The sequence below is a fragment of the Clavelina lepadiformis genome, chromosome 6 (genome assembly GCF_947623445.1).
Source record: "Clavelina lepadiformis chromosome 6, kaClaLepa1.1, whole genome shotgun sequence".
NCBI lineage: Eukaryota > Metazoa > Chordata > Ascidiacea > Aplousobranchia > Clavelinidae > Clavelina > Clavelina lepadiformis.
This window is the reverse complement of record NC_135245.1, coordinates 6922524-6949674: the sequence shown is the minus strand read 5'-3', so window position 1 is coordinate 6949674 and position 27151 is coordinate 6922524. Positions and strand designations below refer to the sequence as shown.

At 37.4% G+C, this 27151-nt stretch overlaps 1 protein-coding gene across 1 annotated transcript; it reads right to left on the bottom strand.

Annotated features, from left to right (window-relative positions):
• Positions 1-3358: 3358 nt before the first annotated feature.
• On the bottom strand, positions 3359-26658 carry LOC143462075 (uncharacterized). Its single transcript, XM_076960106.1, has 65 exons — positions 26542-26658; positions 26226-26418; positions 25574-26074; positions 24287-24474; positions 23897-24133; positions 23582-23758; positions 22521-22677; positions 22306-22417; positions 22081-22245; positions 21601-21765; positions 21442-21524; positions 21211-21307; positions 21023-21127; positions 20820-20906; positions 20595-20742; positions 20264-20476; positions 20016-20141; positions 19824-19929; positions 19577-19725; positions 19257-19433; positions 19014-19174; positions 18646-18843; positions 18407-18557; positions 18116-18327; positions 17898-17981; positions 17642-17821; positions 17262-17484; positions 16725-16953; positions 16468-16580; positions 16162-16325; positions 15806-16016; positions 15535-15684; positions 15308-15423; positions 15003-15231; positions 14831-14925; positions 14491-14746; positions 14293-14416; positions 13524-13665; positions 13270-13445; positions 12927-13164; positions 12591-12718; positions 12104-12371; positions 11466-11700; positions 11270-11357; positions 10928-11156; positions 10687-10782; positions 10424-10543; positions 10119-10319; positions 9894-10036; positions 9595-9823; positions 8916-9009; positions 8644-8807; positions 8357-8564; positions 8110-8272; positions 7915-8020; positions 7683-7760; positions 7471-7562; positions 7155-7323; positions 6830-7065; positions 5592-5781; positions 5194-5442; positions 4785-4950; positions 4442-4708; positions 4198-4356; positions 3359-4064 (listed from the first exon to the last, which is right to left on the bottom strand). Exons 1-65 carry the CDS (start codon positions 26615-26617, stop codon positions 3898-3900), a joined length of 10959 nt encoding a protein of 3652 aa, XP_076816221.1. The 5' UTR covers positions 26618-26658; the 3' UTR covers positions 3359-3897.
• Between the last annotated feature and the right edge of the window lie 493 nt (positions 26659-27151).

Below are 27151 nucleotides of genomic sequence, written 5' to 3'. Positions count from 1 at the left end.
AGTTTGAAATTATTAAAACGAAATAAACACGTAATTCAATTTAAATGTTTGGAAAATTAAAGGTTAAATTGAGGCAAAACTTTAAATTTGGTGAATATTTTTGCATTTTTTTGCTTATTTGTGACACAATGAAGCTGGATAAATAAAACTGGTGGGGGGCCTTGGCCCTAACCCCCCCCCCTAAACCCGGTCCTGGCCAGCTACATTCATGAAAAGTTGTAGGCCAAATTAATCAAAAAAATGTCTTGACAAATCCGTTTCGACAATTAAAGCATATAAGATAAAATTTGTTTAAATATCTCTATACATCACTAAAACATATAAAACTCTAAATTAGTGCTTTTCATTCTTTTTTTAGTCACTGACTTTTTAAATAAAATTTTGAAACCTAAGGACCCCGACTTCCGATGTAAAGGATTTCAAATGCTCATTTAAATTGTAATTTTCGTGGGTCATAATACAGAATCGTTCCCCTTTCAAGCACATCTTTAGAAACTATAATACAGTATATGCTCATTGAACTTATTAGGTCTTACTACCATCGCTGTCATGCCCAACTTCTGCAGCTCAAAATTCCCTTCTCGTGCTGCAACGTCCCATTACATCGGTTCGCACCAAAAAAAGCGGCGAGTGTAGGTGAGTGGGACGGCACGTGCGTATGAAAAAGTTGTCATTGTTGCTAAGAACGTGGTATGTATGTACTACTTACTATGGTTGTTGTGGAAAAAGGCAATCAAGGAAGACACGAACACTGCCTAACGATTTATTTTAAAAAACTCACTTGCATAGACAAATTATAAAAGTCAGATTTCATTTACACTTTGCTTTGGTGAAGTTGTTGTTTCATCAAGTTTGTTTGCATTTGCACTGTAGCACTAGCATCACCATTCTAGCCTACAAATCGCAAACACTACAAAGGCTACCATATCAAGCAATATTGGAATGCAGTTACGGTAATAAAGGCTGACCTGTCTGGAAATCGCTTAAAAATTGAGGGCATGGACACAAGAGACAAAACAAAAGCGGAAGATGTTGAAGAGACTGCAGTACACCATTTGTGTTCAGATTTCGTTCACAAAATGAATGCACATCGTCGAATCGTTTAAAGAGAAGCCAATCATTGTCTAAATTCTTCCAGTGAAATAAGTCTTTTACAACCTCTTGCGGCTTTGAATAGTGGCCAAAAGTCGTATATGCTACTGTTTACAGCACACTTAGTAAATAAATATAAAACTTTACTTGCAAAAAATTTTTGTTTGTACCTTTGGATGTTTGTAAATTGGGGAGTGTCTGAATTGCATTTTTATAATACAAAAATATACAATTATGGTGGTATGTAGTATCAATTGGTTATATCGTATCACTATATAGTGTTTCAATAACCGTTTACGTCATTCAATAATTGATTTAGATTCAACTAAAAAATAGCAACTAAAACAACTAATATATCAAATAAATAGAGAGAATTAACAAATGAAAAAAATCGGTTTAAATGATTTTCTAAAGTTTATCATGACATTCATGGACCCCTTAAAACCTTTTCACGGGCCCCAGGTTGGGAACCTCTACAATAAGCTCTTTCAATTTACACTTTCGGGTAAGGTACGTATACTGTAGTAGGTGGACGCATGGCTACGTATGAGATGATCGACGCGACCATTTCTCGAAGTCTCGTCTTGGCGCATTCGACGACGTTCGATGATTGTGGTCAGTGCATGGCAGGGAATGGTTTGTTTGGTGATCCACTTTGGCATAAAGACTACGTGCTAATCGCGGATATTTAAAATGTGCCGTAAGCATTTGTATTGGAAACTGAAAAGAACTGAAGCGAGAGAATACCTATAATTGTGAAGGCCTAGGCCTCGGATGCACACAGTACGACGGGATCACAACAGAGTTAAACAAGCGGAGTCTGGTGAAAAGCTGGACCTTACAGTTCTGCCTTATATCAGTGACATACTTCCAAACGGTAAACGCGCTCCAAGCCATGCTCTGTCTTCGCTTTAATTTCATCATCAAACGAACATTTGAGACTGATCCCCACGGCAAGTTAGATAAAGTTTTCCTCGTTTTCGTTTTTAACACAGATAGTTTGGTTGATCCAGATTTTGGTCTTTTTTCAGTTAATGGTTGGACTTAACGGAGCGACTCTTGGTGATGGGACGTCAAGGATTCTTGTTAATGAATCTGTTCGTTCAGCGAACATAAAGCAGAGATCATCATCATCATCTTTATATAGCAGAAATCAGTTACTCTGCAGTTATATGGTCAGGCAGAAGCTGGAGGAAAAATTTTACCATACGAAGTTAAGTTAATACCGTTTGGTCGACATTATATAGGTTGGGTTTGCTCATCTAAGCTGTAATTTCGTACGTCTTCTACAGAAGGACGATCACTAGCTTGAAAGTTGCCTGATGGCCTTTTCTGGGGTTGGTGGACCTTGAGACAGCTCTTCTGAGCGGGTTTTAATTTTCACCGAAACTAACAAACAGGGGTTGGGAGCAGCTGAAGATTTCTTCAAGAATTAGGTTTAGTTTACGTCATATCTTTTTTCAGCAAAAGTTAATATAATTTTCAATATATCCAGTAAAGACAGAAGTGTTGACTTCGCTGTGCTTATTTGTGGCGGAAGTGCATGCTATGTCACTGCTACATGTACTAGTAAAACACAACCGGTGCCTAATTACTAAAGCCTTGTAATATTATGAAAAATATGCTGCCCACACACTATCAGTTTTGCTCTTCCGAAATAAGGATGTCAACGTATTTATTTTGACATGAATGATGAATCATTATCACTATCATGCATTATTTTATTATTTGATGGTTGATGTAACATACTTATCTGTTGCTCACTTCAGAGTAGTAAGTCGGTCCGGGCCGGGCTTAAGTTAGAAAAAAATTCGACTTCGAATTCATACTCACACTGTGCTACATCTACGTCGTAATTTCGCTTTCTTCACACAAATGTACATGCGCGCAGGAGGCTAAAAACCTCCAGTAAAGTGCAGTTTAGAAAAAGACGACTGTCAAAGGATAGCAAGAAAAGATAGCTTTGATTTATCCAGTAAAGTTAACTTCCGGGCTTCACATCAATTTTTGTGTTTGGGTTAGCAATATAAGGCCCGTTTACAACTCTCCTATTGGGCTATATCACAGTGAGATGTTTATTTTCATAAGTTAAAAAATGTTTGTTTTCTCCAGACATATACTTCTATAAACAATTCACGAGCACGGTGTCGCCGGGAATGTTTTACCCATTTTTTATCTAACGTTTCAAAAGTCACACCATTCCATTTGCGGATCGTTTTTTGCATGAAGCCTTTATAAAACAATGAAAGAGAGCACAAATCAAATCCCAGTTTTGTGGTTTGTTTTATTTGATTTATTTCTATTGTTCTTATACAGAATAAACAAAATTTGCGCGAATAATTAAGGGGAAAAGTTCTATGTTAATTTGAAAGTAAGTATGTGCAGGCATCCGATCATATCACACGTATTTATACCTACACCAGTACTATACTGTAACGTTGCAATATTATAACATCACATTTATTATTACAAAATTTTTGGTTGCCTTCCCGCGTAGCTTGATCTATAGCACTTTTTATAAACCTGGTTATATAGTATACATCATAATACATGCACTGTACTTGGTCCATTAGGACTTATTTCATTAGGAAAGTTTACAATCCTGTGATTGCGCTTTCGAGGAGTACAGAACAAGTTTTATTTTTGAAAAAATATGTTAGTAAAATTCCAAAAATTAAAACCTGTGCAGAAAATAATTTCTTAACCGGTGATGAACGTGAAGCAACTTAGCGTATGCATTATGCAATGACCTACTATATATACGAGACAGCCTCACTATATACATTTGCTCATTTCTAAAGCTTCTCATAAGTTTGTGTTTGCTTCCACATTCTGATAAGCAAGCTTTGCACTTCTGTCGTCCATGTCAGTGTAAATATTGTCGAAGGTTGACTTTGCTTTCATAATTGACTTCTTGGAAAATAAACTTGACGATGATGTTAGCATAACTTTACTGCTGTATAACTTAAAAGCTGCAAAAAATTGTTTATTTTGATAGGCTGCAGTATATCGGTTTCATTATGGGTATTATTATATACTGTATATTTCATTGCTTCACTAAAAGTATGGCTAAAATATATATAGGCACCAACCAAACCCTCTTACCTAACAAGATTCCAGCAAGACAGAAAACAAGTGTTAAAGCAAACAAAACATAAAGAGCTGTTTCAGACTCAGTTTTACTTAAGCTCAAACCAAGAAACTGGGGATACGCTATTTCTACAGTTGTCGAAATTTCCATGACAGGAGTAGTTGAGGCCGGGTCTAAAAATTGGTCGTTTATTAAATTAAGTCAGCACAGTTATTTATCATCTTTCATGAAGATTCCTGAAATGTATATTTGACATACCGGTGAGTGTGCTTGCAGGCGTTGTAGTCCAAGGATGACCGGCTAAAGACGTTTTACGGCAATATTGTAATCCTTCGGCCGGAAAAGACTTGTTTATAATTTCCTGATAGCAATAGGCCGATTGCTTCGGAATACGAGGACGATTAGGATCGCTAAAATTGATGTAATGTATGCCAAACCTTTCCGTGTAGCCTTGTGCCCACTCAAAGTTGTCCATGAGCGACCAAGCGGTGTAGCCAATTACGTTGACTTTGTCTATGACGATGGCTGAAATATAATTTGTATGAAGATAAACATCTCGCCAAGATCACAAATAGCCTACTTTATATCAACACGGTATTACCTTTAAGAACCTCATTGATGTATCTGGAATAATATTGTTTCCTCCACCAGTCATTCAAATCGCTGCTATCTCCCTCCTCTGAAAATCCATTCTCAGTGATGAGAATTGGAGGATCATTAAACTCTTTTTTGATGTAAGACAGTAATTTTCGAAGACCCCACGGAACCTACATCAAGAATGAAACGTTTGCAAACTTAAGAGAAATATACTGCAAATGAAAGCTAGTCATTTGAAAAAATTAGTTCCTGCATCTTGGATACCCAATTGAGGAATTAGCGTTTAGTACAAGGATTGTCTTCGCCAAACTTCATATTGCTAATATTGTTGCTTTTCATATAATCTTAGATGAAAATTTAAATTTCAACGGAAATATTGAAATTCTTTACAAACCATTAGAAGCTGTGGTTACCTCCTGAAGCCATGAAGATGCTGCTTGCGGCCAGGTAATGTCTTTTTCTGTGCCCGCTTCTCGATCCGTGTTATAGTTAACACTTTCGATGTTGTTTGCGTCGAATGCATCGAAACCTAAAGCGCTTGTATAATGATTCAATCCAAAAAAATCTGACGTGCCTTTTATCATGGTTTTCTCATCGTCGGTGAAGCTTGGAAGACGAGATGTCGGTTCTCCTTGCGCGCCACTCCGAGCATCAACAAAAGTCTTCGGCCAAATACAAAGAATGTAAAATTAAGTCACATACTACGCAGTAATACGAAGATATCAATGCATACATGCTATACACCGCATGCAGTGTACATACATCAGTATTCAGTACATATACTAATATAATTAAAAATTATCCAGTATACCTTCATAACTTCCGGGTAGTCTCCGTTTATGTAGATCGGATGCATAAACCATCCAAGGAAGAACTGATTGATCCTATTTACGGCGTCATCATCAGCTTCCCTGTGTGGATTTCTTGGTTCATTCCAGTCAGAATTGCAAGTAATTCCCACCACTCCTCCTTGGCTTGCCTTGTAGTTGTCCTTGTATAAACTGAAAAGAGTATGATAGAGTCCGAAAAAAGGTGAATAAAAACAACTTTTTTTGTCCTCAAGCTTACATATAGTAACAATATCCTAACCATAAAGTTAGTTGGTGAATTAATTGCGTTGCTGTATGGGAAAATTGTCGTGCAACGAAAACGCAGGCAATGGTCAATCAGCTGTATAGCACAAACAGCATTTGCACGTATTTGTAAACTGAACGCATCAAGATATTTGTTAGCAGGTAAATAATTGGGAAAATTGACTTTGGAACTGCATTGTTCATCTTCTTAAGTATCATAGCCGATGCGACCTTTGATGAACTTGATGCCGCATTAACTTTTGCAATTTTACGTGTTGTCTTGCAGTGCCCCACAGTTAGTGACTTATTTTGGGAAAATTACCAATACAGTTATAACTATAATTAATCAAGGTTTGATTATATAGTTTTCGTGCAACCTTACTGTCTTTGTGTTAAAGTGTTATTTTTATCGTTGGAGAGCTCTTCAAAAGCTGCTCCTTTTTTAATTCTGATTATTTGAATGTTTTTACTTCTAGCTTCTTCAGTTTTGCATCAATCGTTTGCATGAAATTTTTTAAAATTAAAAATGTTTATAAATCTTATTAGATTCATATCTCATTTTATTTTAACTAATTTAAGTTTTCTTTAAATTTTTTAAATTTGCTTAACATTGTTTCGCTTTTTTTTGTTGATATTTTTCAATCTATATGAAATCATAAGCATTTGTATAAATTTATTCCAATTCTTTTAGTAACACCTAATTTACAGGTAATCAAAATTATCTGTATTAATTAACGAACAAGTATAGCCAAGTTGTAGATGAAACACTTCATTCGGGAAACTTTATAACAAATAACTAAAAATGTATTAGGTAACCAACTTTACGCCACTTTGTTCTGGTGCGATTGCTTGCACTTTTCAATGAGCAGTACTTTTCAAAACTTGTGTACCAAAATGGCGTGGACCGTATTTAATATACGTGGGAGTTCATGAAAGTTTAAACTAAGGTGTTACTTTCAGTAAATTTTGTACTCACTGGTAAGCCTTTGCATGTGCCAAAAGTACGTGATGGGCTGCTAGGTACTCCGAGCGCCCGGGATCTCTAATATTAGGGGAATGAGCCCCATCTGCGTATCCCAGGACTGTAAACACCCAGGGCTCGTTGAAAGTGATCCATCGCTTTACTCTGCCTCCAAATGTTCGGAAACAAATATCAGCATATAAAGCAAACCAATCCACAATCTCTCTTCCAGCCCAACCACCAAACTCATACTGCGAGAAAGAATAACAAAAGAACAGTAAGTTGTCTTCTGCTTTTACGGTCAAGTACGTATCTTTGTTTATTCATGTTCAACCTAGACCTGGAGTATAAGTGGCAAATCCCAGTGATACAAAGTCACCATTGGTTCGATTCCGGCCTGAAGCAATCCGTCAATCAAATCATTGTAATAATTTACTGCCATTATGTTCAAGTCTTTTTCTCCGGTATATTTTCCCCCTGGAATAAGTCTGGACCACGACAAGCTAAATCTATAAAATATAGTGGGTCTAATGTAAAACTTAGAAATCACTTCACTGTGGATCCGTTAATGAGTCATTGATGTTGATATAAGAAGAAAAGTGCGTTTACGAATGATGAATAATAATAATAATTCCAAAATAGCTGGACTAAAATACCTATAACTGGAAACACCAAGGTTCTGCAACAAGTTTATGTCGATACCAGCTTTGTTGTAACTGTCACACGCGAAGTCACCCGTGTCGCCATTCTACGGTAATAACATAAACAACTGTAAATGAACATGATCACCTGTTGAAACTTGAAAACCTTATCAGATGAGTATTGTAACCGCAGTATGTATACAGAGGTAAAACTGATTGCCTGATACCAATACTAATCCAGGTGTATGTGACGTCTGGTCCCAAATATTTAAGCCCTTCCCATCGCTATTCCAGCCTCCTTCGATCTACAAACAGAAGAGCATTGATAAAAGCAGTAAAAAGCACACCTGAAGTGTACACTGTGACAGGCAATAGCAAAAAATTCTTTTTTAAGCAGATAATCTCCAACAGGTTTACACGTTACACAGCTATACATTGATTGTAATTTAATGTAAAAACCTGGTAAGCTGCAGTTGCCGCAGCCCATATAAAGTTGCTGGGAAATTGCCCGACTATTTGTTTATCTCTTTCTAATGGAGGAAATCCGTTATTTCGGATAATATCGCTGCAAAAAAGTGACACCATGTTCATAGCTTATTAAGACCACAATAGTTCGTGGAAGTGAATCTGCATCTGTGCCAAAAGGGAACTCACTTATAGAATATAGAAGATCTCTTTGCCGTTCTTGGTCGTGAGTCATGCTCAAAATCAACTTCAAACAAACCAAATCTCGGCCCATATCCGGAATTCCATTCAAAGTTGTCCAAAAGTGACCAGGCAGTGTAACCTCGAAGATCCACGTTGTCCAGTTGTTGCGCTATTGTGATAAAGTGTTAGGCCGAGCTTGGCCATAACTGCTGATAGTTTAAACTTTATGCAAAAATTTCCAAAGGAATTTTACCTTTAAGGGCTTCGTTGATGTAAGCTTTGTAAAACATGGTTCGCGATTGATCATCGACAGTTGCGTAACTTGTACCGACGCCATTTTCAGTGATGTAAATTGGAGGATGACCGTATTCTCTGTCAACCCAGTTAAGAAGACGTCTCATGCCCCATGGTACAATTTGTAACCAGTCTGGGTATCCTTGCATGGCCCCGGGTATAGATTCCTGTCGGTAGACAGTTTATAGTTGTGAGTTTCTTTTAAACAACGCAGCAGCTTGGTCTGAATCTTTCCATCAAACATACTTCGTGCGTGTCCCTGTCCCATTCATAATTTGCTGGAGAGTCTGGTTTCTTTTGAAAACTCACAAGCCTGGATGTGTATCCATTGAGAGCAAAGAAATCGTATGTACCAGCGATTTCAAACTTTTCTTGTTCGGTAAATGAGGGCAATCGGGACTCCGTTAATCCTGCAATAAATCGAATTCTAAAAACATCTTTGTCAAATTTTTGAATTAATTTTAGCAATCTTTTTTAAGTAAATTGTACTCTAAAATGAACAATGAGCAGTTAGTCACCTTGCGCCATACTCTTCTTATAAACTTGGTCCTTTATTATTTCAGGATAGTCGCCGTTTTTGAATATTGGATGAGCAAACCAACCCATGATCGACTAAACCACAAAATTTAACGATCACGTTCAAGCTAAAGCTGGCTGTCCAACACTTAAAGCGATTAGCTAAAAACATTCTATAAGACAGCTTGCGGTGTTTGTTTTCTTGAAGAAATTCAAGGTTATCTTCTGACTGGTTTCGCACGGAACATTCACGCAATATCTTTAGTAACGATTTGATGGTAGGCTTAATTTTGAAAACCACGAAGAAATTGTACCGAATGAATCGAATCAAGTTGAAGTAGGCTATACTGTATATGCTACATTGGGTGTTTTAATAAGTAACGAAATAGTAAAATAAAAGGACTTACGTTTAGGTTACGAGTTTGGTGATGTGACAAGTGCACCAGCCTATAAGCCTAGGGTGTAAACTAACCAGAAGATTTGATAGATGCTGGCTATAGCTAATGGCTTTAAAAGCTTCTGAAAGCCTCATCAGTATTTGGACTGTAGGCTTACTATATACCAGCACTACATTTCCGGTATCTCAAATTTAGCCTAAGCACGGGCGAATACGAATCTTGATAAATTTAGTGTACAGACAAGTGCGATTGCGTGTGCGTACGGATAATCTTTTCACAATACCTGTAACATTCTATCAGCTGCTGCAACGTCATCCGGATTTTTGGGATCTTTCGGTTCTGCCCATTCTGTGCTCAGTGTCATTCCAATTTTTCCTCCTTGTGATGCCTTGTACTTCTTCTCGTACGTCCTGTAAGCTTTGGCGTGCGCCCGAATGATGTTGTGAGCGGCGAGGTAAGGTGCAGTTCCGGGCTTGTTGTTGATTCCCGGAGCAAAAACGCCAATGCCATAACTTGGAAGGAAGTAATTCCAAGTGAATTCTATGGAACAGCGCCAATGCCAAGTTGAGCTAATTTCCTTACCCCAGCCAAGTGACGACGTAAGGTTCGTTGAATGTAATCCAAAACTTGACCCGATCGCCGAAAGTTTTGAAGCAAAAATCAGCGTAGTCGTTAAAATGACCAATCGCTGTGTCGTTCAACAGCCCACCGACATCTTCAAGAGCCTAAAAACAATTTATCTGTAGGTAATACTAATTAATCTACTGTTGTAGTATTAATCCTAAAAACTCTTTAAATGTCAAAAACCTGTGGAAGATCCCAATGATACAAAGTCACTACGGGTTCGATTCCCGCCTCAATCAAGGCATCTATCAGTTGGTTGTAATAATCCACTCCCGGGTGATTGAGTTTGGATGCAGTTCCGTCGGGAAATATTCTCGTCCATGCGATGGAGAAACGATATTGATGCACTCCAAGCATTTTAACTAGACTGACATCTTCATCGATCTAGAAAGAGAGCTTTTTTGGTTTCTAGTGTAATGTGTTATTGTTGATTAGATTATTTATTATACAAACTGATAAATGTAAAAAGCACTAAAAATTTATTTTACTTTATGATAACTATCACAGGCGATGTCGCCAGTATCGCCGTTGGCAATGTTTTCAGGAGTGTGTGAAAATCGATCCCAAATGCTCTCTCCTTTGCCATCTTCGTTCCATCCCCCTTCAATCTTTAAAAAACAAACTTTAATTTTATCAGTTAAATACGATCGATAAATTTGGAGATCTCATTATTGAATTTTTACAAATGAACTATCTCTAAAAACAATGGTAGAAAAATCATAGTAGATAAACGCATAACCCAAGACAAAACCTGATAAGCGGATGTGGAAACACTCCATTTGAAATCAAGCGGAAACGTTCCATAGTGAAAGGTGTTTACTTCTCGCTGATGGAAAGAACTAAACTCCTTAAAGAACAAACATAAAGTTGACTTCAACTTAATGACTTTAACATTTTTATAAGCAATTATTTATTAAATTATCTATTTAAATACATTTGGTTTGCACCCTATATTTCATTGATGTTTAAATGAAATTTCTGTAAGAGCTTACATTCCATACAGATACTCCCGCAAGAGATGGATACTCAGAAGCAGGTAGCTTAGTAAAATTTCGGCTGTTTGCTTCTATCTCAATCAGAGATGACGTAACACTTATAAAATCCATATTCTGATCCGTGGGAAATCCATTTTGCGTCACAATCGTTTTGAATGCGTCACCGAATGTTGTCGCTGTTCTGGTTCGCCCAGCAGAAGAAAAATCGACGTGGTACATTCCGTATCTATACACAGTTGGCAAACATTTTTTTCTGTATTTTGTGACAGAAAAGCTTCATTTCTAGAAACTCAACCACTTATATCTAGTAGGCTTAATGTACAACTGTATAATTTTTACCTGACGGTGTACCCCAAATCCCATTCAAACCCATCTAATAAGGACCTAGCCACGTACCCAATCAAGTTTACTTTATCAATACTTTGCGCTGCAAATTAACAAGAAAAAAGCTTAATATAAGTATATATTTTAAATTCTGCTAACAAAGTTCATGGATGATGAAGTAAATTTTGAGACAATCTGGGTGCTGATTTACCCTTCATTGCTTCATTGATGTAGCGTGTTTCCACTTGAGCCAGATCTGGGTTCCCATAAAGTCCAGCATCCGCAGTATCAGGCAAACCACATGATGCAACTAGCAGAGATTGTTCGCTGCCATACTTGCTGCTTAACCAATTTAATACATTTCTAAGACCAGTTGGGTTAGCACGAACTTCGGAGTCGCCAGTTGATAACCAAGTCACATCCCATCTCGTGCTATCTTTGTTAATCTTGTAAAAAGGAACAAAATTGTGAGTCTACATGCTACATTGTGTAGGTGTAGGCTACCACATCATAAGTAACACTTGCTGTATAAGACAAACAAGGAAGCTCCCGGTAAGCAACTGACTTGCCAGCACTAAGTGGCTTATCTTTACGGCATTTCGTCTTTATATCAGTAACTTGCAATTGATTAACTATTTTAACTTGTATTAACTTGTATTAACTTGTATTAACTTGTATTAACTTGTATTAACTTGTATTAACTTGTATTAACTTGTATTAACTTGTATTAACTTGTATTAACTTGTATTAACTTGTATTAACTTGTATTAACTTGTATTAACTTGTATTAACTTGTATTAACTTGTATTAACTTGTATTAACTTGTATTAACTTGAATTTTAAAATTACCTTCACTGTTGTGTAATGATCCACGGCTATAAAGTCGCTTGATCTAGCCAGCTGAACTGCCTCGCTCCCTAAAAACGTAGGCAATGCGTCCCCATACTCATCACGCATTGATTGTGGGTAATCCCCAAAAAATATAGGGTCTGCAAACCAACCGATAGTTTTATCCAGATAAAGATTGCGCGCGTTGTAATCCGCTTGAATATGGGGGTTATTGGGGACAGCCCAGTTGGCCAATAAACATAAACCCACCATGCCATTCCACGATGATCTGAGAAGAAAGCGTCATAGCAGCACATTATATCAAAACTACAATTCATGAAAAAAATTTGGATTATAGAAAACTTATAGCATCTCAATTATTTTAAAACGTTTAGTCTGCTCTGAGAAAATTATACCAACGATGTTATCCCGTTTATGACATGGATATAGAAAGAAAAATGCCCTGCCAGAAAAATTCTTTAGAGTTTTCACTTCGCAGTAGACTTGCCTGTAGGTTGTGTTGTAAAGGTTCCAGACCTTTGCGTGTGCTCTCAGCATATTATGAGCTGCTAGTAAAGCTAATGAAGTGTTCGTTTTACCAGGTGGCCATGTGCCTTCGATATAACCCTTGGTTACCTATGGTAATAGTATGATTACAGTAAATCTGATTGGTAGCCACGCTGATAAAACATGAAGGAGACGTGGGTTTACCACATACAGCATATATTCTATACCAGTTCAAATATTAACTTGAGTGTTTGAAGGAAATGTGATTACGTACAATAAGTGCATTAAGTCGATAGCTCATAGAGGGCTATACGATAGAAAACAAATTATGGGTTACTTCTTCAAGTGGTGAAGCGATGGTAATCCAATGTCCCACGTATTGGCCATAGAGAGCAAAGCAAGTATTTGCGTGATTCACAAACTCATCAATGGTGGTTTGGTTTGTCCAACCTCCTGTATCTTGTAGATCCAGAGGTAGATCGTGGTGATAGAGATCAACAATCACTTCTATGCCATCGGTTTTTAAGCGGGATAAAAGGTCGCTGTAATATTGGACGCCGCTCAAATCCTGCATTCTGTAAAGCAGCATGTGTTAGGCTCATCACTTCCACTTTTAATGTTGTAAAATTAACAAGTAGGCCTACAATGCAAATATATTTTGATTAAATAAAACAAATTGCCTTGTCCACGAGATAGATAGTCTGTAGTGGGACACGCTCAGATATTTCAATAGGTCTATATCAGTTTGCCACATTTCGAATTGGTTAGCGGCGACATCTCCGTTGTTTCCACCACTTGAATGTGTCCAGTCGTCCCATACACTATCTTGTGTTTTATTAGAGTAACCACCTTCGACCTAATTAGAGATATCTTTAGCGGTAAATCTGGAAAACTCGGGATAGACGTTTACTGACATGCAGCAAATCAGCTGTACCGAATATGCCGCTGACGAGACTCCCCATATGAAACCATTGGCAAACGTTCCATAAAGTTGAGTTTCTACTTCAGGTTTTAAAAGACCATTTTTTTCAATCAGACCTTTGATGTAAACTGCAGAACTTTTTGCTTTCCTAGGTCTGCAACAAATTTGACTCATTGACTTTAACCCAGCAGGATTCTCAAACGCGAAACCTGTCACCCACATTTTTGTTGCTTGTTTAGTAAATTTTAGCATCTTATGCATGCTGATGTTTCATATAAAGGATTACTTTGCAAGGTTTTGTTGTTATTACTGTAGTATTTTTTATTCGATTCAGCAATGGCATTGTATCATGCTCAACGCTACCTGCAAAACTAACCGCAAAATTTTCCGAAGTGGGGCAAAAGTAAAGCTTAATTAAGGATAAAAAATTAAAGGCGATTTAATATTAATAAATGTATATAGTATATCTGAGCCAGGATTTTTGAAATGAGCTGATACCTAATATGACTTATGGAATTTGTTGTGTTTAAAACATTGGAAGTGTTATTGGAACGCTTAAATATTTAGCTAAGTTTTGACCTAAATTTGGACGTATAAGGAGCAGGTGAATCTGTTGTGATTGTGTTTTCAAATTTAAGACCTCTACGTTTAATCTGTTACAATTATGCTTATATACTTTAAGGCTTAAGTAGTATATGACATAGTTACGGTGGTTATGACCAAATGTTCCAACAAAATTGCAAAAGTGAGGTTATAGCGGATTATTATCATCAAGGCTTACTTGTCAATGCTATTGTATTCAACATGGTAAAGGCCAGTCCGTCTTGTAAATCCGAATTCCCATTCAAATCCATCCATCAATTGAGCGTAGAAACCGCTCACTGACACGGTGTCTCGATGTTGCGCTGAAGTCAATGGTTTAAGAATAACATCTCAAAACTTGAACAGAGTTGGCTCGAGAAACTTACAGTAAGCTCACCTTTCAGAATTTCATGAAGAAAGCTCTGGTAATAATCTACGCGATCGTAATCGTCTATCGACTGTGTGACATCTTCGGTGGCAAACCCAACGTCGCCAATCACAATAGAAAGTTTTGGTTCAGCAGGTTGTGACGGAGATGTGACGTATCTTCCGGTGATGAGATAAAGCAAACGACGGACGCCCCAAGCAACCGGGGATCTTGAAGGATCAACACCGCTGACTGGCCAAGATGGATCTCTTGAAAACTTGATGTCCTAAAAATAGATGCACGCTGGATATACAAGAATCGAGTAGATATCAGCATCGATGGTAAATCTATGTTTTCTCCGATATTATACCTGGTCAGTTTCGCAACTTGAAGACTCAAAAGATCTGTCTTGGTAGGAAACGAGCTGAACCGTACCGGGGATAATGTAAAAATAATCGGAAGATCCTGATGTTACAAACAAAAACAAAAAAAAATAAAAAATATTCTCAAAGATCTCTTAAGCATTATTACAAAGCCATAACCTTGAATTTGATCTTTTTCAGATACTGTTATCTCTGGTAACCGGGAATTCAATGGGGAAGATTTTGAAGCAATTCGATCTTTCATTGTTTGTGGATAATCACCGTTGACAAAGATTGGATTAGCAAACCAGCCAAGGCGGAATTCTGTCGCTCTTATTGCCGCCGAAACATCAACAGCATTGCTGATATCTGCCGGTTCGTACCAGTCCGAAGATAAGGCAATAGCGACCTGATATAACATGAAATTGCAGAGAATAAACTCCATCAAAAACTTAAGTGCTAAGGATTATAAAGGCAAAACTAACCTGCCCATTTTGAGTTGAACGATAGTTTTTATCATAAAAATTCCAAGCAGCGGCATGAGCAAGTAACAAATTCTTTCCAACCACATAAGGAGCGATGCTCGGATTATCATTCAAGCCTTAGAAGAAGTAACAAACTTTAATGTAATAACGAATTAGTGTAAGGCCTACGCATCAATACAAAAAAATCAATCAAGGCCAACTGTACTGCTCCAAACTGATCAATTTACCCGGAGCGTGTTCACCGCTTCCGTAACCTTTCCAGGCGATGGAGTAAGGGTCGTGTATAGTGATCCAATTCTTAACCCGGTCACCGAAAGCTTGAAAACAATACTCAGCATATCTTCGGAACCATTCAACAGAATCAGCATTGTTCCAGCCTAGACAAGAAATATGACACATTGTGTTTGCAGACGCAAATTAAACACGATGCTTTCCTTAAATATTTAAAATTTTAAAATACATGCTTCGAAAATATAAACAAATTCGGAAAATTCTAACCTCCTTGATCTTGTAAAGCTTGAGGGAGGTCAAAATGGTAAAGCGTGATCTCAGGAATCACTTGTCGGCGGATCAGTTCGTCTATTAGGAAATTGTAATGTGCCAAGGCAGTAGGATTCGCATTAACAGTGACTTGTAAGTTGCCATATGGGAAAAGACGAGACCATGACAATGAAAAACGATAGCGTTTTGCCCCAAGCCCCTTAATCAGCTGAAAGTTGCGTTGAAAAAATTTTGATTTTTTAAACTTTATTCTGAATTTTTAAATATTTAAATATTCCTCTTAAATATTTGCTGTGTACGTAAAATAATTTAGATTATATGAAAATTATATAAAGTCCGCATTGCAGGTATACCTGATTGTCGAATAAAAGTTTATAATATCCGTCGCAAGCTACGTTGCCGGTACTTAGGCTGGAGCCGTCATCTATTATGCTTTCCTTGACGTGGCTTGCGTTCATTGATTCAGATACAGGAATAACGCCCTTTTTTTGGCTGAAAGTGTCCCAAATACTTGGTCCTGTTTTAAAATGGTGGTATATTGAAATCTGAGCACATTTTGTTTATAATATCAGCTTGAGAAATATACAAACACAGTGCGTATAGTTTTCATACAAAAATTTTTGCTCGAATCAGGTAAAACTATGAAAGGAAACATTTACCTTTACCGTCTTTCTGCCAAGCCCCTTCGGTCTGGTAGGCCGAAGTGGAGACTCCGAAAGAAAAGTCGTCATAAAATCGTCCATACGCAAAATCTGTCTTGTCTGTTTCACTTCTGCAACAACATAATTTTGATAAATTCAATTTTTAGGAAACCGCTCAAAATATGTTTGATGGCATAGAATAACCGACAACAAATAAAAGCAAAAACCAGAGCGGTACAGATCTATATACTGTACAACAAAAGTCGTCAATATACTTAGCCCAGAAATATTCCCAGGGTTCAGATGCTGATCTTTCAAAACTATTTCCCTCCACCAGTGACTGATAAAATACAGCTGAATCTTTTCTTATTCTTGTCTTGTCAGGGTCGGAGAAGTTGACCCAGTGTAAGCCGAAACGCTCCGAATAACCTTCAGCCCACTCGAAATTATCCATCAGAGACCACGCTGTGTAGCCTTTAACTTTGACACCGTCAATATGGATTGCTGTGGAAAAAATAAAAATCTTGAACGATTATAAAAAAATAAAGCTTTCTTTTAAATTTTGATAAAACAAAAATAGTTGGAAGCTAATTTCTACACGAAGAATAAAAGCTAATATGAAGCAGTACAAGTCAACAAAGCACATAATATAAGGTAATTCATAGGATTTACAATGTAAGGATTTTTTTAATTTTAATAACGATGACATTTAGAATACAGGTTGCTTCTTAGTTTGCTTTTGGGGCGAAAACACGAATTTCACACCACGCTTATATAGCAAACATAAACGAGATCAGAAATTCCGTATAAACCTTTCAAAACTTCATTAATGTAGTTTTTGTAATAATTCACGCGGATGTCGTCGTTGGTGTAGTCATAATCATGTTCAGACACTCCGTTTTCAGTTATGTAGATGTCCGGGTTTTGAAAATTTCTTTTGATCCATGTTAAGAGCTTGCGCACTCCCCAGGGAACCTGATAAAGCCAATCTGAAGCGGATCCAGGCCATTCCCCACAACCGAAACCGCAAGCGTTCTGCGGAATAACAACATTTGCAAGAAGGTGATTCCTATAACTGCTATAGTCGATATATTTTCATATACAGTTAACTTCTTGTTATTAAACAATAACATATTTTAGTGGAATAAATATGTTCAACGACAAAACATTTATCCTGCCGAAATCAGTATACCGAGTCACTGTCTTGTGTAGGCGCATCATCAGGGTGATAGTTACAGGGCACAACCAAGTTGGACGTGTAGTGATTGAGACCGAAAAAATCAGATGTTCCCTTGTTGAGCTTTATTTCGGCAGAAGTAAACTCGGGCAGTCGGGTGTAGGTATAATTATAATATTCGCTCTCATTTCCAACCTATCAAACAAACCAAGAGAGGGAAAATAGTATTCGTCACTCGTATGGAACAGTCATCTTGTTACGCTATGCTTACATTCCACTTCATGACGTCAGAATAATCGCCAGAATTGAATATCGGCTCCGCGAACCAACCTGTGAAGTGGATAAGACTCCGTTGCTGCAAAAAACACGAAACAACATTGTTAGGCACGTGCGTTTATTAGTGGTTCTGGCAGTCCGTTATAAAACACTGCATTCTACTTGAAGTGCTGTTTTCTACAAATCTTTATGAAAATAAACAGAGATACAAACCGAAGCCTCGATATGGTCTGGGTTGGTCACTTGATGCGGATCGACCCAGTTGGAGTTCAGCGTGATGCCGATTTGACCGTTTTGTTTTGCCCGGTAGGTGCTGTTGTATACATGATAAGCGGCTGCGTGTGCCTTGATCACTGTGTGTGCTGCCAAGTACATTCCTTTTGCTGTATCGACATGACCAGGAGCAAAAACGCCCAATCCATAACCTTTAAGAAAAATAACAGTGATCCTGAAAGTTATTAGTGTTTGAATGCAGGCAATAAGATTGCTCCGTATAATCCTCACCAAGCTGAGTCACTATGTAAGGTTCGTTAAAAGTAATCCAGAAATTTACTCGATCTCCAAACGTTTGATAACACAATTCAGCATAATCCGCAAATGCTTTCACCATTGCTCCACTCTGATCAAGCCAACCGTCGTACTTATTTTGTAAGCCCTGCGAGATTTTTAATAAATCAAGTTATTCAATTCCAGCAACATACAGGAAAATATTTGACACACTAATGAGTAAATTCATAAAACACCTGAGGAAGATCCCAATGATACAAGGTAACCATAGGTTGGATACCATTAGCTATAAGCTCATTGATTAAGTTATTGTAGTAATCTAGGCCTGGTTGGTTAACACCATCGGCCAATTCTCCAGTGGGGATGACGCGAGGCCAAGAGATCGAGAATCTGTAGAACCCAACCGAAAGACCTTTTAGAAGCTGGACGTCATCCTTGAAGGTAATCCAATAAAAATAAAAAGGGTTTTAGAAAAAGTTCAACTTTTTACATATTTCCGAAATTTTGGAAACGCGAAACAGATATAATCAATAGTTTATATTCCAGTATACACTGTGTTAAAATATACATCAGCAAGAATAAATATGTAGCAAGGAATTCTCACCTTGTATTTATGATAGCTGTCACAAGCAACATCTCCCGTGTCATTGTTTCTAACGTTTCCACCCTCATGTGTAAAAGTGTCCCAGATGCTCTCTCCTTTGCCTTCTTCGTTCCAAGCGCCCTCTATCTGATAGGAGGAGGTAGCAGACGACCACACGAAATCTGCGACCAACGTTCGTTGACACAGGTAGATTAAGGTGCGTTAATTAAAAGCATAAATACGATTTGATACAGTTTTACGTACTTGTTGGGAATTCTCCATACAAGACTCTTTCACGATCCGCATTGTAGGGGCATTGACTGTGCCCAGGCTTAAATCCATTTTCTTTGATAATGTCGGCAAAATACCAGGCTGATCGTTTGGCGGTTCTCGTTAAATCATTTTGGTTAACTCGATACATTCCGTGACGTTCTGTGTAGCCTATTTGTTGAGGAGTTAAACAAAGTTAATCACATCTTGTTTCACTTGAAGCTAATTTCGATTTAATTCATGATTATATAATACTAGGTCAACATTTATGGAAAAAATACGTTGTTTTGTACAGATACAGCCGTTAGAGATACCTGCTAACCATTCAAAACCGTCCATGAGAGAAGAAGCAAAATATCCTCGAACATCAACATGATCGAGTTCAATCGCTTTCAAAACCTCGTTTATGTAATGTTGCATGTATTCAAGTCTTTCAGTGTCATTCAGTTTTATATCACGCCACCTTAAGCACAAAGTGAAAAATGCTGTAATATCCAGCAAAAAGATATAAGATATACGTACGTATTAAAAGCTGTACTTATGCTTTTAAAATCGTTATACCTTGTAAGTGGATTCGAGCCATTGGAACAACTATCAGTAACGGTAGAAATAACAGGTTCGGACAAGCCATTACCGATAACGTATATAGGAATATTTCCATAATTTTCTGCCAAAATATTTAGGTTTAAAAGCGGTAGAATAAATGAAATGATGAAACAGTCTTTTTTAGTTCAAAAAAAATAAAAATTACACCTTTAATGTACATCAAAATTCGTCTCATTCCCCATGGTATAATTTTTTTATCTGGCGATCCAGTATTCTGCCATGTCCAATCTTGAAACTTCACTACGTTTAAATCGTTTTCAAAGCTTGGAGAACCTGAAACCATTTTATGTCAATTTTACCTAAGTATTCCAGTAAAGTGCACTGCATTTTTCGCATGGCTGATTCACATGACTTTAATAGCATGAAGCGCCAAGGAATTTGTGTTCAAACCTTACCTGATACCGTGAACTCCGTTTGACTTTCCACTTTGGAAAAGGGCCTCCCACTCAATTGGTCACGCGCCCAAATATCTCTCCATTGATCAAGTGCTGGAATAGTTTCATCCGCGCACTGTGAACCTAGAAATGGAGCAGTTGCGTTTCCAAAATCATCTGGTTGCGTTATGTACCACGTGGTATCGTGGTTCAATGCGACAAAGTCAATGGTGCCTATATAAAAGAAAAAGATTAAAATTCAAGAAAATTTGGTAGCGTGCTAAATAAGGATATCTCATGCAAATAATTTGAAAATACCAGCATACACAAGATAAAAGTTATTGCAGACAACCTTTGACATATTTTTTTTGTTGTAAGGTAAATTCATTTAAACGTGAACTATTTCGGCCCTCGGCAAGGCTGTTCCTCTGAACTGTTGTCTTCATGACATCAGGGTAATCCCCGTAAACAAGCGGATTCATAAACCATCCTAAAGACCACTGCAATAACAACAAGTGAGTTTATACCAGAGTGAAGAATGTTTTGCCGAGGCCACTCAATGTATATTACTACACACTTGCATGTAGCGATTGGCAGCGTCCACATCAGTTTGTAGAGCTGAATCAAACGGTTCTCCCCACGCAGAATCCATGGCTATTGAAATCTTTTAAATACAGTACCAGATTTTCCATTACGTAAACAATTAAATAGGTATTAAAAATATCTTTCTGACAATGTACAATGTACTCGTTGTATTTTTTGCGTGTCAGATAAACTCACTTTTCCATTCTGATACCATCTGTATTGATCGTTATATAAATTCCACACTCGCGCGTGAGCTAGTATCATGTGGTGTGCGACATCATAAACCGTTTCTCCTTGTCCCTAAATATTTCCGAGTATAGGCTTTATTATTGTGAATACATAAGCGGTAAGTGCCAACGTATACGTTACACGATTCAATATACCTTTATGTTTGGTGGGAATTCTCCTATGTCGTAAGCCATCCTAGCCTCAGTCTGAGGCCCTTTCATTGTTAGCCAGATTTTAACCCGATCTCCAAACCTTAGAAAGAGGTACGTCTAATGACATTCATGTAAATGTGCCTATCGTAATAATACACCATGCACAACGAATAAAATGGCATACACAATTGTCTATATTCATGTGCAATGAAGTACAATTGTGTATAGACCTACCTTTCAAAACAAAGCTTTGCGTAATCTGCAAAGTCTCCAACTATCGCCCCACTAACCCATCCACCGTATTCATCTTGCAGTTTCTGAATATTTTCATGTAATGGTTAACAAAATAATCTGAGGAAACTATAAATGTAAAATAAACTAAACACTTTAAACCTGTGGAAGGTCCCAATGATAAAGCGTAACAACAGGTTGAATGTTTTCATTGACCAAAGCATCGATCAAGCGGTTGTAGTAGTTTATTCCTTTCTCGCTGATGTTGGTTGCGTGCCCGTCTGGGAGCACGCGCGACCACGATATGGAGAAACTATAGTGGGATATCTTTTTGAATATTAAGAAAATCATTATAATCAAGTTGAAAAATGATCTTCGGCTTAGCTGCCATTACAAACAATTTCACAAAATGGCCTGGCGTAGAAACATTAATTCTCTGCCCAGAGATTTTCGGTCTTTGCATGAATTAATCACGGGGATGATTTTTGACTGCTCGAACTCCAATTACATTGGATAGTTTTCGCAATGTATATTTTTCAATAAATTCGTTTCTTTTTGCTTTTATCTTACTGTTTTGTCCGACCACTTAACTACACAAACGAGTCGAAAAATTTGTTATTGCATTTAAAAACTCATGCTTGCCCGCAATTCTTTGAGAATCTTGATGTCATCTACGATTCTGCTGTAACTATCACACGCTATTTTCCCATCTGACCCGTCAGCTATTGCAGAATTACCAGTAACAGTAGCGGTAAATGTGTCCCAGATACTTGCTCCTTTTCCATCGGCTTGCCAACCTCCTTCAACCTGAATAATCATTGTTGTCATATTAAAGATGATCTCTTTGCAGAGTTTGTAAAAGATTACCTGATATGCAGATGTACAAGTACCCCAAGAGAATGTTTCAGGAAAATCCCCGTAATAGATAGAATCGCGGCTGGATTCAGTGAAGCCCTGCACTTGTATCATGTTTTTATACCTGCCAAAAAAGTTATAGTAGCTTGCGACATAACCTTACTTATAAGAAAAGTAATATTAGGGCTGAAAAAACTTCTATTTTTACGCCAAAGGTTTTCGCTCACCAAATAGCAGATCTCTTCTCATAGCGAGTCCGATTTGAATCTGCAAAGTCGACGTAGTAAAGCCCAAATTTTGGTGTAAATCCGGCTCCCCATTCAAAGTCATCCGTTAGCGTTGCAGCAGAGTATCCGCGAACATCTACTCCGTCCTTTTTAATAGCTGAAATTAAAACTAGTTGATCATTTCATTTAATAAATTATGAAACAATCTAGAAATTGGGAAAGATTTTAAAAGACTAAATTTTTTCCAAGAAAGCAACAACGTGAACCAAATTTCGAACCGTCAAACGTTTAACAAAACAGAGGCAACAAATCAACGGAAAACTATGTGTGATCATCCTGCAGCTAGGGCTTAGGGTTTAATATTATGTCTGTAGGTCAAATGTCCAACGTAACTATAAGCAACTGTTGCGGTTTTACCGTTGCATAAGTTTTGAATTCACTATTGCGAGTAAAGTTCGTTACGGGCTTGCACAATCAAAAAGTAAACATACTTAATTCTAAAGAACGTTCTGAAGGAGCCTGTAAATAGTTTGTGGCTGTCTGAATAGCGTGTTTGTTCTTTTCAGGTTCTTTATGCTCAGACAATAAAGCCGTGACATGGGAGATTAAATCAAACGTACGATAACCAGAAATTATGGAAGTTTGCCCGAAATTTCCTGTCTAGAAGATAACCGATCAAATGCAAACCCGATGATGGATGAAACGTACAAACAGAAAAAACCTTAGCCTACATTATTGTAAGGAAGTGGATTGTTTGATCTCATAACGAGAACTCTTTTTTGTTTCCTCACTTTCTTTTTGTGCACAGTAAAAAACTTTAACAAACGCGTTTTATTGCATAACATCAATCAGTGAAAGACAGTTCAATGTTCATTTTACAATCCTGGTGGTTGACGCCGTCAGTGCCCTTTGTTATATTATATTTGCCTTTTAGATTTGCACTAATTTAACCGAAAGGTATACGATTGCTAAGTTTTATAAAATCGCTTTGGTTTTACTGTATGACTTGTAGTAAGATAAACTGTAAGATATTTTTAAATACTTAAAAATGGTAATAAAACCTTTTAAAACTTCATTCAGATGGGACTTGTAGAAGAAAACTCGTTTGTAATCGTTGTAAATTTCGTTAGTTTCAAAACCATTTTCGGTAACCCATATTGGATTATCTCCAAATTCGGCTTTAATGTAGCTTAGAAGTCTACGCAAAGCCCAAGGTGTCGATCGTAACCAGGTGGCACCTTAATTGAAAAAAAATATTTCATTAAATTGCAGAAACATCATTTCTATAAAGGAACTTGTAAACAATATCTGAAACCAAATGCTAGTTTTATTAAATTGCAACTGCATGCTGTTTATTGCACAAAGTTGAAGATTACTTGGAGACTGGGGCCATCTGGTATCGCATAAAGTTTTTGCATTTTTGTCCGAAATAAAGCTCACGAAGCTGGTTGGATGATCATAATAAGGCGTCACATATCTCATGGTGTACATTTGCAAGGAGAAGAAATCAGACGATTTGTTGATCAACTTCATTTCTTCAGGAGTAAACTCAGGGAGTCTTGTGCCAATAGAAGCCCATTCTGGTTGGTTTTGAGTCTTATTGTATACTATTTCTAAAAAAAGTTCAATCTTGATCATTAACTGATAGTAGGCAAAATGACCTGGCCTTCTCCGATTTAAAAATAAAACATTATTTAATCATGCTTTAAAAGTCGCACGCCAGCAGAAAAGGCGTTAGGTCACACTTTGTATTAACTCCCTTATACCTTTTAATAAGTCTGGGTAATCTCCGTTTACGTAAATAGGATGTCCTAGCACTCCAAATTGCGACTGAAGATATCGATCTGCTGCGTCCCAGTGTTCTTGGCTGAGAGGGTCTTGAGGTTCAACCCATTCTGTACCCAGGGTGATTGAAACACCTTGCGCAAAGGCTGTCGTAAACAGTTGATGATATCTGATAACAAAGTAGCATATAGGTGACAATTTGAAACTGCTCCTTCATAAATTAAGAGACAATAAACTTAAGCTGTGTCTCTGATTACCAGTAATTATAGAAAACCGAAAAAGATTTGCTTTAACTAAAGATCGGAGCCCACGAACTTAAAACCTTAAAAGAAAAGAGTGTGATGATAGAAACAGGTGTTTGCGCTACATACGGCATGCATACTTTTAATTCGGAGAAAAAACCGTCAACGCAAAATTATAATTTTATTGCGGATGTTACAGGCCTCGAAAAAGTAATATATCTCGCATAGTGGATAAGACGAGGCCAAAGATATATCGGCCTATATCTATTGTGTGCGATATCCATTATAAACGAAATGAGCCTCAGATACATCGTGCAGGGTCATCATGGGCCCCTTTGTATCACTTATCGCATTACAACATTAATTTTAAGGTATGTACCAGGCAGATAAATTAAAATATTTTAGTTTAGGAATTGTTCTGTCATGAAAATTATTGCTGTACAGTGTACAATTGTACATAGAAGAACTCGGTACTTAGGAGAGACCGGGTATGGTTACAATATCCTTCTTAACTTGTCAAAAATCTGTATAAAACGAGAGTACATATTTTGATTTTTTGTTATCTGACTGAATAAAATTAAGGAACAGGCAGAAAAGGCAAACAACTGACCGTGCTACGGACCGAATCAGGGCAATGAAAATTACAGCAATCCTGTACTGGTCACTCACTGTATAAAGGGAAATATAATCACTAGACAATGGACATGGCTGCAGAACAAAGTTAAGCGCATATAGTGGAAAAGGTTTAAGACATATGGGCACAAATGTACCATCAGCAATTAAAGGAATTTTAAAATGATCAGCGGTTCCGTTATAAACGAAATGTTTTGCATTATTATTTCCCAAAAAGATCGGAGAATGGAATTGTTGCTTATACTATAGTAGATTCGTTTCTTGGTTGAAATGCGCGGAAAAAAATTGAAGACCTTCCGTACAAAACTTCTTATCCACTAAGCTAATATATGCATCCACTTTATGCGAGGCCTATGCACCTGTAGTGTTATTTACTAAATCTAGGTAGATTACCTGTGGTAGGCGTATGCATGGGATAATATCATGTTATGAATGCACTGATAAACACCGATTTCTGGTTCGGATAGTCCAGGAGCAGAAACTCCAAGGCCATGTCCAGCACTGCAATAAGTATAAGGTTCGTTGAACGTGAACCAGTACTTGACTCGATCCCCAAACGTACGAAAGCAGAAGTCGGCATAATTGACATAATGATCTATGATGTCACTGCTGTTAAAACCGCCAAAGTCATCCTGTAGAGCTTGCGGCAAATCCCAGTAAAAAAGCGTTACCATCGGCTCAACCCCGATCGAAATCAACTTATTGATGGTATCATTATAAAAGCGAACTCCATCTGCAAGAGGGCCTGATGTATTTCTACCATCAGAAAAGATTCTACTCCAAGACAAAGAAAATCTGTAATGAGATAGCCCAAGATCTTGTATAATCGCAATGTCATCATCGATTTTGTTGTAACTATCACACGTGATATCTCCTGTTTGATTTCGTAAGAGCCTGAATAGCAAAATCACATGGGTTTTATGCATTCGTTTTATTATGAAAATTTTTTTTAACTTTGTAAAATGCATAAATTAATTGATAAGCTAACGTAAACGATGTCCGACGCAAGCGATTGAATAAATATTCAACCAAGCACACAACTAACCAACATGGTGATTTGTGTGTGAAATTGTCCCATATGCTTTCTCCTTTTGATCCTTCATTCCATCCTCCTTCTATTTGGTAAGCAGATGACGCTGCAGCCCAACCGATTCCATCCGGAAATTGGTCGTAATAAATTTTATCCCGCTCGTATTCATCTTGAAATATGAAGTCTTTCCAGATTCTTCGGCCTTGACCTAGAATACAAAGGTTAAATCAATACACTTATTGAAAATAACGTCTTCCTGCTGCAAATCTGATAATTTGCTATCAAAAGGTAAGAGCGTATTGGAGTGTCTCTCAAAATTTGATTAACTTACCAGTCTGCCCTGCAGAACTGTTAAATAAGGTAAGCAGGGCGATGCAGGATGACAAAAAAGATATCCAGTTAGGCATAATCAACAGAGCTTACCACTACAAAAGTCGTATAATAGCCTATATAGCAATGTACAAATTTTATAAAATTGATAGCAATGATGAATGTGGCTCAGCCATTGGTTCAAAAAGAAATAAGTTTGTTATTTAAGGTACTTAACTCACTCTACGTTAAATGATGACAAATTAAATGAACTAGATATGACCTTCTAAAATATAAATGTAGTCTATGCCCTTAGTAAACTCAACTGGAACTATAAGCTTTGCAGCTTGCGACTGATTTTTTATGACAATTGTCACAAAAATAAAGAGCTCGTTACCCGTCGTCAACTGCCGTGTGTAAGTAACGTAAGTAACCCCTAGTTACTTACTGCAAACAGATTATCCTGATGTAAAATGAACGGTTAAAATGACTTTAACTTTGATATAGCCTTTATGGGCAAGATTTCTACAGCAGTTAAATAATCGTCGGCAACTGCTAACTTTACATAATAAATCTACACTGTCCTACCCGTCATAAAGCAGCCCTTTTCATTTTAAACACCCTCATATAGG